The sequence below is a fragment of the Fistularia commersonii genome, chromosome 3, assembly GCF_037954325.1.
Source record: "Fistularia commersonii isolate RoL2024-O1a breed Wild chromosome 3, RoL_Fcom_v1.0, whole genome shotgun sequence".
Taxonomy (NCBI): Eukaryota; Metazoa; Chordata; class Actinopteri; order Syngnathiformes; family Fistulariidae; genus Fistularia; species Fistularia commersonii.
In genome coordinates this window covers 26,878,615-26,895,301 of record NC_141286.1, presented here as the reverse complement: position 1 = coordinate 26,895,301, position 16,687 = coordinate 26,878,615, and the positions used below count along the sequence as shown (strand labels likewise).

The following is a 16,687-nucleotide window of genomic DNA, read 5'->3' as shown; positions in this document are numbered from 1 at the left end:
ATGAAGGACGCGGCAGAAGCCGGGAGATGCGAGGCGACTGCGTCTGACGGAGCCTCCAGACGCTCTGCAGATCTTCTCAATACTTTAGGGAAATATACACACACTCAAACTCCATGCAAATGTCTCCGAGATACTGTGTGTGTGTGTGTGTGTGTGTGTGTGTGTGTGTGTGTGTGTCTGTGCAGAGCAGCTCAGGAGCATCTGGTGGAGCGTTGTCCTCCTCCAGAACATCCTGGTCCTCAGACACACGGTGACTCAGGAGATAAACTTTATTGATCCCATGTGGGGAAACTCCTTTGTTACACCTCGGTCAGCAAGTACTTGTTCATTCTTTACAAGAACTGATTGACACACACACACACACACACACACACACACACACACACACACACACACAGCTCGCCTCTGACGTCACAGCCCAGTCTCGCAGCGGTAAACGGTTCTCCCGGAACCGAACGGAACCGATCGGACCCGCAATCAAGACGACGGCATGTCAGCGCCTCATCGCGGACACGGACACGGACACGGAGGCGAGCGCGGGCGCGGGCACGGGCACGGGCGCGGGCACGGACCGATGGAAGGGGCGGAGCAGCCAAATATCGCGAGAATAGGGCAGTGACGCAGGCACTGGTTTGTGTAACCCCGCGTCCTCCACGCCCGCAGACGCCGGCGTCCATGGCGGGACTTCTGAAGGTAAATCATAGACACGCACACGCTTACGGTGCTCGTGCACGTACCTGCGTCCTCCCGCGGTCCCGGTACGGACACGGGCACCGGCGGCCGGTCCGGTAGAACCCGGAACCGCCTGCGCCGACGTGCTGAACCCACGCTGGTGTGGACCGGATCCACCGGGTCCACCGGAGAACCGTCCCCTCCCACGACACTTGCGTGCACAACCGGGAGAATTCCGTCGGTGTTCATCCTGAGCCCCGTGACCTTCTGTCCGGTTGCACCTGAAGGCCCCAGAGGACCTCTAGCGGATCTCGAGAGGATCTCTAGTGGACCTCTAGTGGACCTCTAGTGGACCTCTAGTGGATCTCTAGTGGACCTCTAGTGGACCTCTAGCAGACCTCTAGTGGATCTCTAGAGGACCTACAGTGGACCTCCAGCGGATCTCTAGTGGACCTCTCGTGGACCTCGAGGTCACTTGGAGAAGCCTGGACCTTCTTGGACCTCAGGTCCTGGAGGTGGAGGTTCCTGCTCAGGAACCAGGGCTCCTCAGCAGTGCTACCTGAGGTCCAAGCAGGCCCCTTCCTGGTCTGGCGGGAAGGTCCGGCCGTGATCGTTCTGCAACCCTTGGTTTCATCCACAGAAGCAGCTGAAGGAGGCGGTGAAGATCATCAGCTCCGGGACGTTCCTCTTCGCCGCCTACCTGACGGCGGCCGGAGACGAGCGTTTCTACGCCAACCAGCTGATGCCCCTGCTGAGGAAGCTTCTGGGCGCGGAGACGGCCCACGTCCTGGCGGTGAAGGCGGTGGCCCTCGGCCTGGTTCCTCTGAACCGCTACAAGGACCCGCCGTCGTTGGTGAGACCTCCGGACCTCCTGCGGAACCGGAAGCCGGGCCGCCGTCTGCCGCACGCCGCCCTCTGTGTCCGCAGGAGGTCCACGTCCTGGGGCTGAAGTTCAGGAACCCGGTGGGCCTGGCGGCGGGCTTCGACAAGCACGGCGAGGCGGTGGAGGGCCTCTTCAGGATGGGCTTCGGCTTCGTGGAGGTGGGGACCATCACCCCCAAGCCTCAGGAGGGGAACCCCAAACCCCGCGTGTTCAGACTCCCCGACGACGGCGCCATCATCAACAGGTGGGTCGCCGGCAGAAGATCCCACGGCGAGAGAACCTCCGTCCAGGTGGAGTCGGGTTCCTGTGGGAGGAGGTGGAGAACCCGGACGAGAACCCGAACACCCTAAGCATCTCCGCCCCCACAGACCAGGGTGGTCTCCTCTCTGGTCTTCCTCCAGACCTCAGCGTCCTTCTACCCAGATCTTCTCCGTCCAAACCGTCTCGGTGTGACTTCATCTCCACAACATCTACCTTGTGCTGTCCCAGTAGTGGACTCCTTCCTGATCCTCTCCGTCCTCCAGACTCCCGGAGAACCTCCACATCTTCATCTCTGCTGCCTCCTGTCTTCTCCTCGGTGTCTCCAAACCAGACACTGTGGCTGCTCTCAGCTGCACCTTCTCCACCTTTGCTTTCTTCTGGCTGTTACTCTTTCCTCCACCCGTCCTGACCTTCTTGCACTTCCTTCTCCACCGCTCTGCACCCTCTTCAACTCCTCCACCTCCTGGAACATCAGCGTTCCTCTTGGGTTCCTCACCTTCAGTACAGTAGTTGTATTTCATAATGGTCTGAACACTGCACTCCTAGAGTAATGTGTGTGTGTGTGTGTGTGTGTGTGTGTGTGTGTGTGTGTGTGTGTGTGTGTGTGTGTGTGTGTGTGTGTGTGTAGGTATGGCTTCAATAGCTGTGGTCTGGAAGATGCTCTTCAGAGGCTGACGGCATCAGCACCGGCTCAGAAGAAGCGGAGTGAAGGTGAGCAGCTCCTCCTCCTGTTGTGCACATGCTCATGCACAATGACCTGGTGTGTGTGTGTGTGTGTGTGTGTGTGTGTGTGTGTGTGTGTGTGCGCAGCTGGCCTCCCCCTGGGCATCAACCTGGGGAAGAACAAGCTGTCGGTGGATGCGGGTGCAGACTTCTCGGAGGGGACCAGGGCTCTGGGGCCGCTGGCCGACTACCTGGTGGTGAACGTGAGCAGCCCCAACACGGCGGGTCTGAGGGACCTTCAGGCCAAGGACCAGCTGCGCCGCCTCTTACTCACGGTGAGGTCACCTCCCGTCCGCCGGGATGAATATTCATCTCCTGGCCTCGGCGGTCGCGCCCACCTTCACGGCGGGAGCCTCCTCCTCGCTCCCGCAGGAGGCCTCTAACCTTCTGCAGGAGGCTCCTGGGCTCCTGGGCTCCTCCTGAGCCTCGGCCCGGCACCTTCTGAACCGTCCGACCCGCCTGATGGTCCTCGACGTCCGCTCGCTGTGTCCAGGTGTTGAAGGAGCGCGACGGCCTCCAGGGAGAGCGCAGACCCGCCGTCCTGGTGAAGATCGCCCCCGACCTCAGTGTCCAGGACAAGCAGGACATCGCTGACGTGGTGACCGAGGTCTGGACCTTCTCAGGTTGCGTGTTTTCAGCGGTCGGTCCTCTTCGTGGTTCGGAACGAGGTCCCGTCTTCAGTTTCCCCTCGGTTTGAGCGCTCGCGCAGGGAGGTAGAAGTAGATCCAGGTTCTCCCCGCCTGCAGGAGGACGGCTCCAGGAGGCCAACATCTACCTCCTCCTGGGGCGGGCGAAGGTAGAAGGAGGCGTTCTCGTCAGACGCCGGCTGAGACGCCGCGTGCTCTGTGTCTCCAGCTGGGCATCGACGGCCTGATGGTCTCCAACACCACGGTGTCGCGGCCGGCGGCCCTCCAGGATCCACGGCGAGACGAGGCAGGAGGTCTGAGCGGGAAGCCCCTCAAAGATCTGGCCACCAGCACCGTCCGAGAGATGTACCTGCTCACCCAAGGTACCTCGTCCCTCCTCCTCCTCCAGGAGAGCCGGGCGTCTCCTCACGGCTGCTCATCCACAGGTAAGGTCCCCATCATCGGCATCGGAGGCGTGGCCAGCGGGCAGGACGCTCTGGAGAAGATCCGAGCCGGAGCGTCTCTGGTGCAGCTCTACACCGCCCTGACCTACCAGGGCCCCCCCGTGGTCACCAGGATCAAACGGGAGCTGGAGCAGCTTCTCAAGTAAGTGTGAGAGGAACCTCAGAGGAGCCTCCGATGGGTCTCCTATGAGCCTTGAGGAGCCTTTAGGAGCCTCTGGGCTTCTCCTGCCTGTCCCGTCTGGGACTGCAGGTGGAGCTGACGGTCCCGGTCTTCTGGTGTCCTCCATGTCTGCAGAGAGCAGGGTTTCAGCAGCGTGGCGGAGGCGGTCGGGGCCGACCACCGAGGTCCAGGGGGGCAGGAGACCCCGGACCGGGCGCCGCCTCCGGCGGCCGTCGCCTAGGCAACACGGAGCCGAGACCCCGCCCGTCTGCCCGCCGGGGCGTCTGAGGTGAGAAGATAACTGATCCCTGATCAGCCTCTCGGACCAGCAGGACCTCCGTTGATCTCCGTTCCTCCTCTGTTTCAGTGGAGCTGCGGCTGGATGGTCCAGAAGCAGCAGCTCGGCCTCCGTGTTCATGAACCTCAGGAGGAGGAGCAACCCTGAAGGCCTCGTCCGTTGAGTGATTGATTAATTATCAGGGTGGTTTGATCTCATCGGCCCTGAGGATCTGGACTACAGACTCATGTCCTTCACGCCCTCCTGGGGGCTTCACACACTACTTCAATGGGCCTGCATACTGCACAATTGTGTGTGTGTGTGTGTGTGTGTGTGTGTGTGTGTGTGTGTGTGTGTGTGTGTGTGTGTGTGTGTGTGTGTGTGTGTGTGTGTGTGTGTGTGTGTGTGTGTGTGTGTGGATCTTGTGAGGAGGTCCTGGGGAGACACCAAAGCTCTGGTAGATGAAGCCGAAGGACCTCTGAGGAGTGTTAGTAGAGTTGCTGCTCCGTCTTAATTTGGACCGAATAAAGGTTCAGCCATGCGTGTGGTCATGTGATCATTTGCGGCGATGGGCTCCTGAAGGCCTCCTGCTCCACGAGATGTTTCCTGCTCCTCCTCATGGTGGCTCCTGCCGCCGTCCTCAGCTGCGGCGTCCCGGCCCAGAAATAGCCCGGCGAGATCAGCTGTGTGACTCGTCGCATCACATCCGCCGCACCCTGAAGGCAACGCCACCTCACCCGCGCGGGGCAGATGATGTCTCTGGATCTGGGTCTTCTCGGTCACGCGGTCCGCGTCAACGTCTCCAGACCCAAAGATCTGAACCCCGCCGCAGATGTTCCTCCAGCGGCTGAGCCGTCACCGTCCGTCACGCTCCGGGTCGGACGTCCCTTTGCTTCCGTGACCTTTAAAAGTGCCATCAATCTTCAGACGGTGGTCTTTGGCTGTGAGGAGCTGAAGCGAGGAGGCTCCGTGAGCTTGCTGGCCTTCAGAACCTCCATCCTCTCCATCTCCTCCACCCTTTGCTGCAGCGTCGCCACCCCTTCCACAAGGAAGGTGGACGAGGTCCAAGCGGACCCCTGACCTGAGGGGTCCGTGCCCGGCCAGATGGTCGTTCACACCAGGAGGTCCCTTCTTCCTGTTGACCTCCTACCTGGCAGCTTCAACCGCAGCGTCCTTCTTCCCAGATCTCCACCACGCCTCCTCTGGCCACGTCCAAACCATCTCAGTGTGACTTTATCTTCAGAACATCAACCATGTGCCGTCCCTCTGACGGACTTCATCCTGAGGTCGGAGGAACGGAGGCAGATGTTGAGGAGGATGGAGAGGACGCTAGAAGCAGAAGATCAGGTATGAAGTATTCATGCTGCTGTTACATAACGCTGCCGATCAGGCCGGGCTCTCTGCTGCTCTTCTATTTTTGGAGACGGTCACCGCAGGCAGATCCTACATCTGGTCCACATCCAGGAAAGAAGCCTCCCAGGTCTGAGGAGCTCCTGACCAGGATCAGGTCCAGGACATGGATCTGAGATCAGACCTATCAGGCAGCGTTGTGAGATCATGGCTGGAGGAGCTCAGCGAGAAGGTTCTCGTTCAGACGGAGATCTTCCTGCGAGGAGCCTCCGGCTCCTGATCAGATCCGAGAGGAACCCGATCCGATCTAAGACTGACCTTACAAACCGATGGTGCGGCAGACCTTCTGATCAACGTCACGGGACGTCTTCTCGGCGAGGACCTGAGAAGGTAAGTGAAGGATGACCTCGTCATCGGGTCCAGGGAGACGTTCCCTGAGCTCCTGGATCAACATCCTGGGACCTCGCGCCCGACGCTCACGTAATGGAGGCGCGGCGGCGTGAAGATGATGCAGGTCTGATGGTCCGCCGGTGGAGCCGCGGGACCACCTGGACCTCCGTGTGCTGCTTCTCGGAGCTTCTGCAGCCTCCGTGTCCCCACGTGACCGCAGGCTGAAGGGTGAAAGGTGTCTGGTGTCATCTTCCAGAGGCTTCTGGCCCCGACGTCTCCTCGCCGCCCCTCGACCGCAGCCACAGGTGGTCTCGCTGCTTTATTGCTTCTGACACGTCTCTGGCCTGGAGATCCACCATCAGAGCTTCATTAGGACCTCCAGACCAGGACAACAACCGGCAGGGCCCACAAACACTGTCCGACCTTCAGCAGGCGCTGACCCCTGGTCAGCTGCCCGGCGGCCAGCGTGTGTGTGTGTGTGTGTGAGTGTGTGTGTGTGTGTGTGTGTGTGTGTGTGTGTGTGTGTGTGTGTGTGTGTGTGTTTAAACTGTGTTTAAAGTGTGATTGTGTGGCGCGGCAGCCTGCTGTCCTTGAGGAGAACCTGCTCTGCTCCAGGGGATCTTCTACTGCTGGACTCATTCTAAATATACATAGAGTTATTAATTACCTCAGTTTGCACACACACTCATGCACACACACACACACTCACACACACACACACACACAGGAGGACCTCTGAGGACATTCAAATTATTCTGACTAACAAATATTCTTCTGCCCAGGTTTGTTTATCATGCAAACCCTGGTGTATTCTTTGTGTAACCACACACACACACACACACAAACGCACACACACACATTCTGCACCAGGGATGTCACTGCTGAACTTTAACTTCCTGGACTGTCTGGTTTTCATGTCCATGTGGTCTCTGCTGGTTGCTCCTGCAGGCCTCGGTCAAGATGTTCTAACCTGAACCTTCATGTTCTCAGGAGCTCTCCGTCCATAAAAGGACGGACAGAATGGCTGACAGAGAACGGCCTCGCCGGAGAACCGGTTCTGCTTCCGACCGGCAATGCGGCTCAGGCTCCGGCGCCGACGTACAAGGACCGGATGGCCCGTCGCCCAGGTCCGGCCCCCCGAACCCCCGCGGTACCTCCCGGGCGGCTCGGCCCGCCAGAGAGCCTCGGTGGGACGCCTTCTTCAGCTCGTTCGCCGCGTGAGGGAAACCGGTGTCGTTCAGCGGAACCAGAGCCTCCGCCCATCACCATGGCGACACATGATTATGTCACCGAATCCAAGGCGACACCAGAGGAGGTCCGGGTTCTGCTCCTCCATCCTGGCATTGCTGGAGGTGCCGCCGCGCTCGCGCCGCCCAGAGAACGCTGCATTCAGTCCGGCTGAAGAACCCGTGGCCACGTTCTGCTGCAGCTCCTCCGCCGACGCACACCCAGATCACTTCCGTCCTCTTCATCTTCCTCGTCTCGATGGCTCGCCAGCACCGTCGCCATGGCGAGAAGGCTTTTGGTAGCCGGGGGCAACCGATCTGCACGCACCAGCGTGACCAGCAAGACTCTTCATCTAACGCCTTGTTGCATCACAACCGCTGGAAATGATCTGATGTGGATCTGAGCAGATCACACACACACACACACACACACACACACACACACACACACACTGGCTCTGGATGCCCATCAAAACTGTTCTTCAAGCAATAACATTCTTTGTGTCCCTGATAAAGCTTGAGAACCTGATGTGAAGAACCTGAGGAACCCAGAGGAAACCACAGGTGGAACCATCATCTGGAATTGTTGTTACATTATTATTATTATTATTTTATTGTTATTGTGGTTCTTCTTAGTAGAAGTAGTATGACATTATTATTATTATTAACAATAATAATAATAGCTGTAACTGTCTTTCTGATAAGATAAAACTTTATTAATCCTGAAGGTCTTGTGCTCTAACTTTACATCCTTCTAACATTCTTCTCTGGATGATCTGCGTGCTCTGGATGCAAAGCCTGGATCTCCAACCAGGAGGACCAGGAGGGAAGATCTCAGCATTGGACTGGACGCTCACACACGCACACACACACACACATTCGCTAACACACACACACACCAGATATTATTTGGTTCGCTGTTGAAGGACCATCTCCTGCCTTTCTTCAGGCTCCAGCTGAAAGTCTGAGCACGAGGAATCGTGAGGATCTCTAGCAGGAAGTTGGCTTTTACATTTGGCTCCTGTCTGGTTAGCTTAGCATCACCAGGCTAACCCAGCTCTTTGTGGAGGCTGCGGGAAGATTCTGGCGACGTTCCGACTCTCAGCGGAGAACCTCCTTCAGATCTGGATCCACAAATCCCGGAGAACGTGTCTGTGCACGCGATGCAGAGATGTTTCCTAATCCGAAGGCCTCCTCCGCAAATCCTCCTTGAAGGCCGCGAGCCGGTTCCTCGGAACGTCAAGACCGGCCGGTCACGGTTGCGGAGGATTCCACAGAGATGATCCTCTCGTTCTCCACCACCTCCTCCGAAGCCCGGCGTTCTCCAACAGGAAGATCATGTTCTCCAACAGGAAGATCCCGAGCAGCGACAGGAGCCCCGAGCGTCTCGGCTGAAGGTCAACCATCTCTAGGTCACACGGAAACGTTGCAAAACACACATTTATTGTTTTCCAAAACTGCACAGCAACATCACGACGCCCTCCGGGGCCACGGACGGGTCCGACACACCTGGACCAGGAAGGTCCTCACATCTCCACCAAGGACAGACATGGACTGGATGGAACGCTCACAACCTGCTCATTCATCCATACATTCATTCAATGAGTGGCTTCTGAACGGGCGAAGCTGCGGCCGGAGACGCTCGCATATCTCAGGAGGCTTGGTCGCGAGGGAACCTTCCAGATCTCTGGACGAGGAACCCGCTCCAGGGTCTCCCGGTCTCTATTGGACGGATGCCTCGTCAATCATCTTCTCCTGACGAGGTTTGCGATCGGGCCGGCGAGAGGAGGAGGCCCTGGTTCCAGCCGATGGTGTCCTCAGGGAACGACACGGGTCTTCATGGAGCGTCCCGGGTCTGGAGACCTCCTCGCCCGCCACCGTCCAGGTGTTTGGACCTTCTCAAGTTCCTGAGGCCGAGGGGGAAGCAAGCGGCCGGAAGCCACCGAGGGAACACGACGTCCGATTCTGTCGCCAAGAAGACCGGGGCGGGGCTTTTTTCCCCGGCCTGATGCCGAGCTAAGCTAAGCTAACTATTGGCACCCCTTTGCGGCTGCCGAGGAGGTCCGCTGTCTGCTCGTCCTCCTCCGGTCCGCCTCGGCCCGCTCGGGTTCCAGGCCGTCCACCGTCTGTTTACGGAGCAGGATGCAGATGAGTGAGAGGAGAAGTTTGAGGTGTTTGTGTCTGAGCAGCTGGAGGCGGTGAAGGTCCCTCCACACGAACCAGGTTGATCATAGAGGTCGGACCATCTTGTTTGGCAACGCGGCAGCTTCTTCTCCCTGGGGTGGACCCGGTCTTTGACCCGCTCATTTATGTGGACACTTCACCTCATGGGTTGGACCATCTGAGAAGGAGCCACCAGCTTGTCCACTCTATTTCCGGATGCGACTTCCATCTCCGAACCCCTCAGCCGCCCGGAGACGCCTTGCCAGACCTTCACACGCAGGCGGGACGGCTGATGGTTTGATTTCACAGAAGCAGAAGAAGCTCCCGGTCCTGAGGTTTCACACGACCCGAGATCCACCTCAGAGTGGATTGGGGTTGGACGGTGTCCGGGATCTTCTCGGAGGCTCCGCCGGTCACCTGAGGGCGGGCGAAGGGCCGCGGCGGCGAGCCGAAGAGCCTCCGACGGGCTCGGACGCAGGAGGCGGCGGCGGGGCCGCGTCGCTAGGACTTCTCGCGGGGGAGGTGGCGCTCCCGCCGGAACAGCAAGGTCACGCCTTTCCTGAAGCGCCGGTCTCTGACGCTGTAGATGATGACGTTGCAGCAGCTGTTCCCCGTGAGGATCCAGAAGGCCACGAAGGAGAAGTTACACCAGGTGTGTCCCACCACGTTCCCCAGCACGAACACGGCGATGGGGGAGAAGGACGCCGTGAAGGCGAACGTCAGGATGCCGATTGTTTTTGCGGCCTTGATGTCGGAGAAGGAGGGTCGGTGCGGGCAGCCCCCCCCTCCCCCGCTTCCTCCTCCCGCCGCCGCCGCCCCGCCGCCGCCGCCGCCGTCGCTCAGGCCGCCCTCCGACAGGAGCCTCCGTTTGCGGGAGTACCTCCTGATGCTGGTGAAGGACACGATGTTGACGGCCAGCGTTCCCCCCAGGAGGGTGAAGTCGAAGGCCGGGAAGAGCAGCAGGACGTGGGCGTCGGCGGGCAGGCGTCCGCCCGGCAGCAGCAGCGGCGTGTAGTTGCACATGCGGCTGCAGCGGTTGTACTCCAGCGTGAAGCTGCGGCTGAAGATGAGCGGCGCCAGCGCCAGCAGGAAGCTGGCGGCCCAGGAGGCCAGGATGAGGAGCAGGGTCCTCCTGCGCGTCACCAGGGCGTCCTTGTGCAGCGGCCGCAGGATGGCCACGCTGCGCTCCACCGTCATGAGGAAGATGGTGCTGATGGAGACGAAGGTGCAGCCGGCGAACACGGGTCCGATCAGCATGCAGGGCCTCCAGGGGCCGGCGGAGCCGGCGGGCCCCGGCCGGGCCCGAGGGCCGGCCGCCGCCATCAGCGACACCTCGGTGTAGATGGAGAACGGGACCACCAGCACGCCCACCATCATGTCCGCCGCCGCCAAGGACACTGCAAGGAGACACGGCGATGAGAGCGTCCCCCCCCCCCTCCGGAAGTCGGGGCGCGGCGGCTCACCTTTGAGGTAGCCCTGCGGCGTCCTGGACTGCCTGGTCTGCACGAACACCGTGAGCGTCACCACGTTCCCCACCACGATGGCCAAAGCCAGGCCCGCCATGAAGACCACGGTCAGGCTTCGGTTGAGGAGGCCGCAGCAGCAGAGGGTGCAGAGCGGCGCCGCCGCGCTCAGGTTGAGCGAGGACTCGCCCGTCTCCGGCAGAGACGCCGTGGCGTTGGGAAGCAGAGCCGTCATGGCGGAGGAAGCTCAGGAAACCATGTTCTGTGGAGGAGACCACATCCAGACACCAGCCGGTTCAACGTCCCGTGGGACCCACCTGACCCACCTGACCCACCATCACCACCTGAACCCCCATCACCACCTGAACCCCCATCACCACCAGATCCACCATCACCACCTGAACCCCCATCACCACCAGATCCACCTGACCCACCATCACCACCTGACCCACCATCACCACCTGACCCTCATCACCACCCGATCCACCATCACCACCTGAACCCCCTGGACCCTCCAGAGAAGCAGCTGTTAAATTCACACCCAAAAAAGGTTCTCCTGATGTTCCTGCTCTGGCTGACTAAGGCCCGTGTTCCTGCTGGACCTCCTGAGGTTTCCGATCCCAGAAGGCCTCCTCCGGTAGGTGGGGACCTAACCTTTGGTCAGAAGCTTTCGGGGTGCACAGAAGGTTGTTGAGAAGTTTTTCGGGAGCTCTGGGCTTTTATTTGCGTCAGAAACATCTGAGATGGAGGGAGAGATGGTTCCACCTTCTTCTCATCAACAGAGTTCAACATCATGCCATCCTGGGCACTGATGGAGAGGAATGTTCTGCTTCTCTCAGACGCCAGAGGTCTACAAGCACCTCCACGGGAGAAAGGAGGTCTAGGGGTTTCTGTCCATCTTCTCGATTCTCCCTCCACCTGAATCTGAGCTCTGCTGTGGCTTCAGGTCTCAGCGGCCTTCATCCTTCATCCAGGAGCTCCAGCAGACTCCTCCACCAGAGGACCTCCTGGACGCTCGGAGGACATCTGAGACCCAAACATCTCCCCCAGCACGGGGCCTTCTATCACTCGTGACGTGCACGGGGCCACCAGAACAAGCAACCCAGGAGCCTGGAGACACCTTCTGACCAGAGCTGGGCTGGAGCCAAAGCCAGGTTCCTCAGGAGAAGAAAGAGTCCAGCCCTGACGCTGGCCTGCAGGTACATTGTGTGTATGTGTGTGTGTGTGTGTGTGTGTGTGTATGTGTGTCCTTTTCACCTGCATGTCAGCGCAGGATGTTCTGGAGGTGTCTCCTGCACACCTGCCTGGTGGGTTCCACCAGACCTCCTTCCCAACCCGTGAGGGGTGATGAAGATACCCTCACAGCTCCACTTGCACCTCCACTGGTCTGGTGGAGACCCAGACAATGTCATGTGACCTGCTGCTTGAAGTCTAACGCTCAGTTTGGACCGGACTCCCCGGACCGGGTCTGAACCTGATCCGGACCAGGATGTCCTCCTGCCGGCCCCAGATCTGCAGCCTCCAGCCCGCAGGTCCTGCAGGTGTTCTCCTGTTCCTGGACCTCATTCAGGGGCTCTGAGCCTCTCAGCTGAGTGGAGATGACAGGCGGAAGTCTCCCTGTGGCAACACCCTGGGACACACACACACACACACACACACTCACACACGTGCATGCACTCACTCACTCACTCTTACACACACACACACACACACACACACACTCAGTCCCAGACGTAGGCGGTCAGCTCCCCCCTCGGCCCCTCCCTGCTGAGGAACGTTCTGTAGGAATGTCCAGGTTCTCTGGTTCTCCGGTTCTCTGGACGCCGTGGTGCAGAACATCAGAGAAGCTGAGGGAACACCATCCTGAAGAACCTCTCGGAGGTGTGGCTCCACTGAGGGGGAGAACCTGAGGGGGGCAGGTGGAGGTCTGGGATGGACGGAGCAGGACCCGGTTCCAGATGTGTTCCGTCAAGTTCTGCGCCTGGATGTGAGCAGGGTGGAGGAGCTGCAGATCCGGAGAGTTGGTTCCACATGTTGGTTCCAGGGGTGAGGAGCAGGAGCCCGATCCTGACCCGGTGCAGATCCAGACCAGGTCTTTGTGGTCATAGGAGGAGATGAGGAGGTCCTCCTGATGTGGTCCGGCTCTGGACCCGGGTCGGCCTCGGGACCTCCGTCTGGGTCTCGGGTGTCAGACGTCGGGGGTGGGGGGTGGAACCAAAGGTCTTCACAAGGACAATGCGTGTGTGTGTGTGTGTGTGTGTGTGTGTGTGTGTGTGTGTGTGTGACAGCAGTGATGTCTGAGTGACAGCGGGCCGGTCCGGCTCCGGGCCGGGTCTCAGGATGTGCACGGGGTCGTGTGCAGAAATAATGGACCGGCTCACAGACAGCCAGCTGAGCCTCCCAGCCTCGTGCACGTTTCAGCCTCCGTGCACATTCACAGCCTCGTGCACGTTTCAGCCTCCGTGCACATCTCCTTCCCCTCCCGTGGCACTGACAGCAGAGGCAGGAAGGAGGCTCCTCTGGTTCTCCAGACGCCGGAGAACCAGGGTTCCTCCAACCTTCACCATCACACACACACACACACACACACACACACACACACACACACACACACACACACACACACACACACACACAGTGTAAACGTGAAGGACTGAGGGTTCAGGTGTGAAGGTCTGGACTCCTCCGAGACATCATCTACTCAAGCACTCAAAGTACCCAAATATTCACTACTGCTGGCTCACACACACACACACACACACACACACACACACACCTGCATGCATACGCACCCACACACACACACACACACATAAATACATGCACACACACCGTAGATGTGTATGTACCTTGGTCCTGGTGCAGGAGGTGTCGGCAGGAGGTCCAGCCCTGAAGCCTCCACGCTGAGGAGGTGAAGGTGATCCAGCTGAGAAGATGGAGGAGCTGCAGTCCTTCATCCTCTCCCTCCACTCGCTCTCTGTCTCTCCGTCCTCGTGGAGCCGCCGCTCTGTCCCTCTACGCTACAGTCTGGACCCTCCTACTCTCCTCCTCCTCTTCCTCCTCCTCCTCCCCTCCTCCTCTCTTCCTCTCCTCCTCCTCTTCCTCTCCTCCTCTTCCTCCTCTCTTCCTCTTCCTCCTCCTCCTCTTCCTCTTCTTCCTCTTCTTTCTCTTCCTCTCTTCCTCTCTTCTTCCCCCTCTTCTTCCCCCTCTTCTTCCTCCTCCTCGTCCTCCTCTTCCTCTGCTTGCTGGCAGTCTCATTTCATGAAGAGGCTCCTCACCCAGAGCTTCAAGGTAACACAGCAGCACTTGATGTTCTCATTCCTCCCACGTCCTCCTCGTGATGAGTCTCCTCTTCTTCTTCCTCCTCTTTCTCTTTTTCTCCTTCCCTCCTCCTCTGCTCTTCTCCTTCTCCACCTCCTCTTCCTGAGGAACCCAGGGGTTCCTGCCGAGCTGGTGTTCTCCACAGCCCGTGGCTCCGGAGGGGACGGTGAGGCAGAGGAGCCGGTGGTCAGATCCAGCCGGGCCTCCACGCTGGTCCAGAACCTCCAGGAGCTCTCACTTCGCTTCCAGAAGACTCGAGACCCGAGACCTTTTCCTTTCGTCCGAAACAAGATCCTAAAGGTTCTCCGCCGGAGCCCGAGGCGTCGGGCGGCCCTTCCTGGAGAAACACCCGTCCAACGGTGGAGGAACGCCATTTATCGTTTGGGACGGAACCTCACGGGAGCCAAGAGCCCGGAGCCCGGAGAGGGGACCTGGAGAGGGGACCTGGAGAGGGGACCTGGAGAGGGGAAGCAACCACGAGAAGAAGAGCGTGACGAGAAAGAACCGTGGCCCAGATGGCCGAGGACCTCGGCGGACATCGGCGTGGACTCTTGGCTGGCGAGCGGCTGCTCCGCAAGAAGAACCCCCTCCTCCTCCTCCGGGGCAGAAGGTGCCGAGGCTCTCGTGTCCGGGTCCACATCAGGAGAACCCCGAGGTTCTGCCCGACGAACCCGGACCGGTCGGAGTCCGTCCCGTCTTGCTAAAGAGCCGACGCATCATTGGCGGCCTGATCTTGCAACATCAACAAAAACACGGAGTTGTGAAAGTTTGTTTGGAGAACATCACGCCGAGCGGCGGCACAAAAGGTCTCACGACTGTTTGCGGCACAAGTTTCACAATTGTTTGTCTTGGGCTGAGCGAGACCGGTGAGTCAAAGGGGGCGGGAAATTCCGGGAGCAGGTCTGGAGGTCGCTATAAATCCTGGTCCGGCGACCGCTCAGAACATCAAGAGCTGGACTGAAACATCTGCCCATCATGTGGTGAGTCCAGACGCTCCTCTTCTCTCACTTCTTCAGAAGCTTCTCTGTCACTCGGATCTGATGAGATGTTTGAAGTTCTTCCACCTTTTCCTCTCCTTCTCCTCACCTTCACTGCTGGATGGAAACACTGATGTGTGCTTTTCCTTTGAAGGATCTCAACCTTCGTGCTCCTTCTGACGGCCACCGTCTGTTTGGGTGATGGTAAGATTACACACACGCGCACACACACACACACACACACACTCGCGCACACACGCCTCCCAATGAAGGTCTTGAGCGGCCGGTCGGGTCCCGGCGACAAGGTTTTCATCGGCCAGGACATGAAGAGTCTGAGAAGGTGAGAGGAGCGAAGGTCAGCTTCTCCTCCGGATGGACCCTCACAGGTGTCGAGGTCTTCGACGTCCTGCCGACCTCGCAGATGCTCCTGGGCTGCCGAAGCGTCTTTTAGAAGGTGTTTCCGGTAGAAAGCTGAAGCTGAGAGCGGACGTGATCTTCCTCTCCAGCCTCCAGGTCCAAGCGGATGGTCGGAGGAGTTCTGGCCCCTCACGTCCCCTGGCAGGCCCTCGTCTTCATCTCCGACCAAATGCAGGACGGCGGCTTCGGAGGCGGCGCCCTCATCGCCAAACGCTGGGTTCTGACGTCGGCCAGGAACCTCTTCGTCCACAAGTCCCAGCTGATGACGGAAGTGAAGGACCCGGTCGTCCCCAAGGTCTTCCTGGGGATCTCCTCGCGAGACAAAGCCGACTCCTCCAACGAGGTGGATGTGGAGAAGGTGAGCGCGTCCTCCCGGCCCTTGCGAACGGAGCGGAGCGCGGACCGGGGGCAACTCGGACCGGGGGCTCCTCCAAACCGGGGCACCTCGGACCGGGGCTACCTGGGACCAGGGGCTCCTCGGACCGGGGGCTCCTCGAAACCGGGGCAGCTCGGACCGGGGCTACCTGGGACCGGGGGCTCCTCAGACCGGGGGCTCCTCGGACCGGGGGCTCTTCGGCGCTGATCCGGTATCTGCTCCCCCGCAGGTGTTCGTCCACCCCGGCTTCCAGAACAACACGGACTGGGAGAACGACCTGGCACTGATTCTGCTGAAGAAGGCGGTGCAGATGAGCGACCTGGTGGCTCCCATCCCTCTGCCCGGGCCGGGCCAGGACCTGGCGGACCGGGCCCAGGGCTCGGGGATGCTGGCGGGCTGGGGCTACGGGGCCACCCTGGAGAGGGCCACCTACATCAAGGAGCTCTCCTTGCCTCTGGTCAACCACTCCGAGTGCCACGAGGAGTACGAGGGCAGCCCGCTGAACCCCGAGGTGGACGAGACCATGTTCTGCACCGGCCGCACGCGCTTCGAGGAGAACGTCTGCTTCGGCGACGCGGGCGGAGCTCTGGTCGCCCTGGACCCCGAAACCAAGGACGCTTACGTGGCGGGGATCCTGTCCTACGACAGGGCCTGCACGCTCTTCAAGTACGCCGTCTACATGAAGGTGTCCCACTACCTGCCCTGGATCTACAGCGTGATGAGGGGCGACGCCGAGAACGCGGCCGAGCTCCGTTACAGCACCATGGTGGAGATGATGTCCCGCCAGCAGTAGAGCCTCATGTTCTGGGCCAGAAGGAGATCCAATAAAAGAGAAACACAAAACCCGCCGTGTGGTCTCACCTTCAGCCTCCGGCCGCAAGCCTCCACAGACCGGCGCTCGAGCGGGGATGATGTCATTCTTCGTAGGGATGATGTCA

General features: G+C 59.7%; 4 protein-coding genes across 5 annotated transcripts; 3 read left to right on the top strand and 1 right to left on the bottom strand.

Moving 5' to 3' along the window:
• Positions 1-619: 619 nt before the first annotated feature.
• dhodh (dihydroorotate dehydrogenase) lies at positions 620-4,607 on the top strand. Its single transcript, XM_086144464.1, has 10 exons — positions 620-693; positions 1,313-1,525; positions 1,600-1,799; positions 2,445-2,527; positions 2,627-2,814; positions 3,033-3,146; positions 3,395-3,548; positions 3,612-3,771; positions 3,925-4,078; positions 4,157-4,607. The coding sequence occupies exons 1-9, from the start codon at positions 676-678 to the stop codon at positions 4,028-4,030; spliced, it is 1,236 nt and encodes a 411-aa protein (XP_086000590.1). The 5' UTR covers positions 620-675; the 3' UTR covers positions 4,031-4,078; positions 4,157-4,607.
• A 3,847-nt stretch (positions 4,608-8,454) lies between these two features.
• On the bottom strand, positions 8,455-13,653 carry LOC147236035 (adenosine receptor A1). Of its 2 annotated transcripts, XM_086144466.1 has the most exons (3): positions 13,508-13,653; positions 10,659-10,920; positions 8,455-10,592 (listed from the first exon to the last, which is right to left on the bottom strand). In XM_086144466.1, the coding sequence occupies exons 2-3, from the start codon at positions 10,891-10,893 to the stop codon at positions 9,697-9,699; spliced, it is 1,131 nt and encodes a 376-aa protein (XP_086000592.1). In that variant the 5' UTR covers positions 10,894-10,920; positions 13,508-13,653; the 3' UTR covers positions 8,455-9,696. The 2 variants fall into 2 exon arrangements, with proteins under 2 accessions (XP_086000592.1, XP_086000591.1); XM_086144465.1 differs by having other exon boundaries at positions 8,455-10,920; positions 13,508-13,646.
• Positions 12,148-14,849, top strand: LOC147236034 (uncharacterized). Its single transcript, XM_086140506.1, has 3 exons — positions 12,148-12,190; positions 13,593-13,949; positions 14,095-14,849. The coding sequence occupies exons 1-3, from the start codon at positions 12,148-12,150 to the stop codon at positions 14,847-14,849; spliced, it is 1,155 nt and encodes a 384-aa protein (XP_085996632.1).
• Positions 14,850-14,856: 7 nt separating this feature from the next.
• On the top strand, positions 14,857-16,592 carry hp (haptoglobin). The gene is made up of 4 exons (XM_086144467.1): positions 14,857-14,959; positions 15,111-15,160; positions 15,463-15,731; positions 15,979-16,592. Exons 1-4 carry the CDS (start codon positions 14,955-14,957, stop codon positions 16,540-16,542), a joined length of 888 nt encoding a protein of 295 aa, XP_086000593.1. The 5' UTR covers positions 14,857-14,954; the 3' UTR covers positions 16,543-16,592.
• Positions 16,593-16,687: the final 95 nt, after the last annotated feature.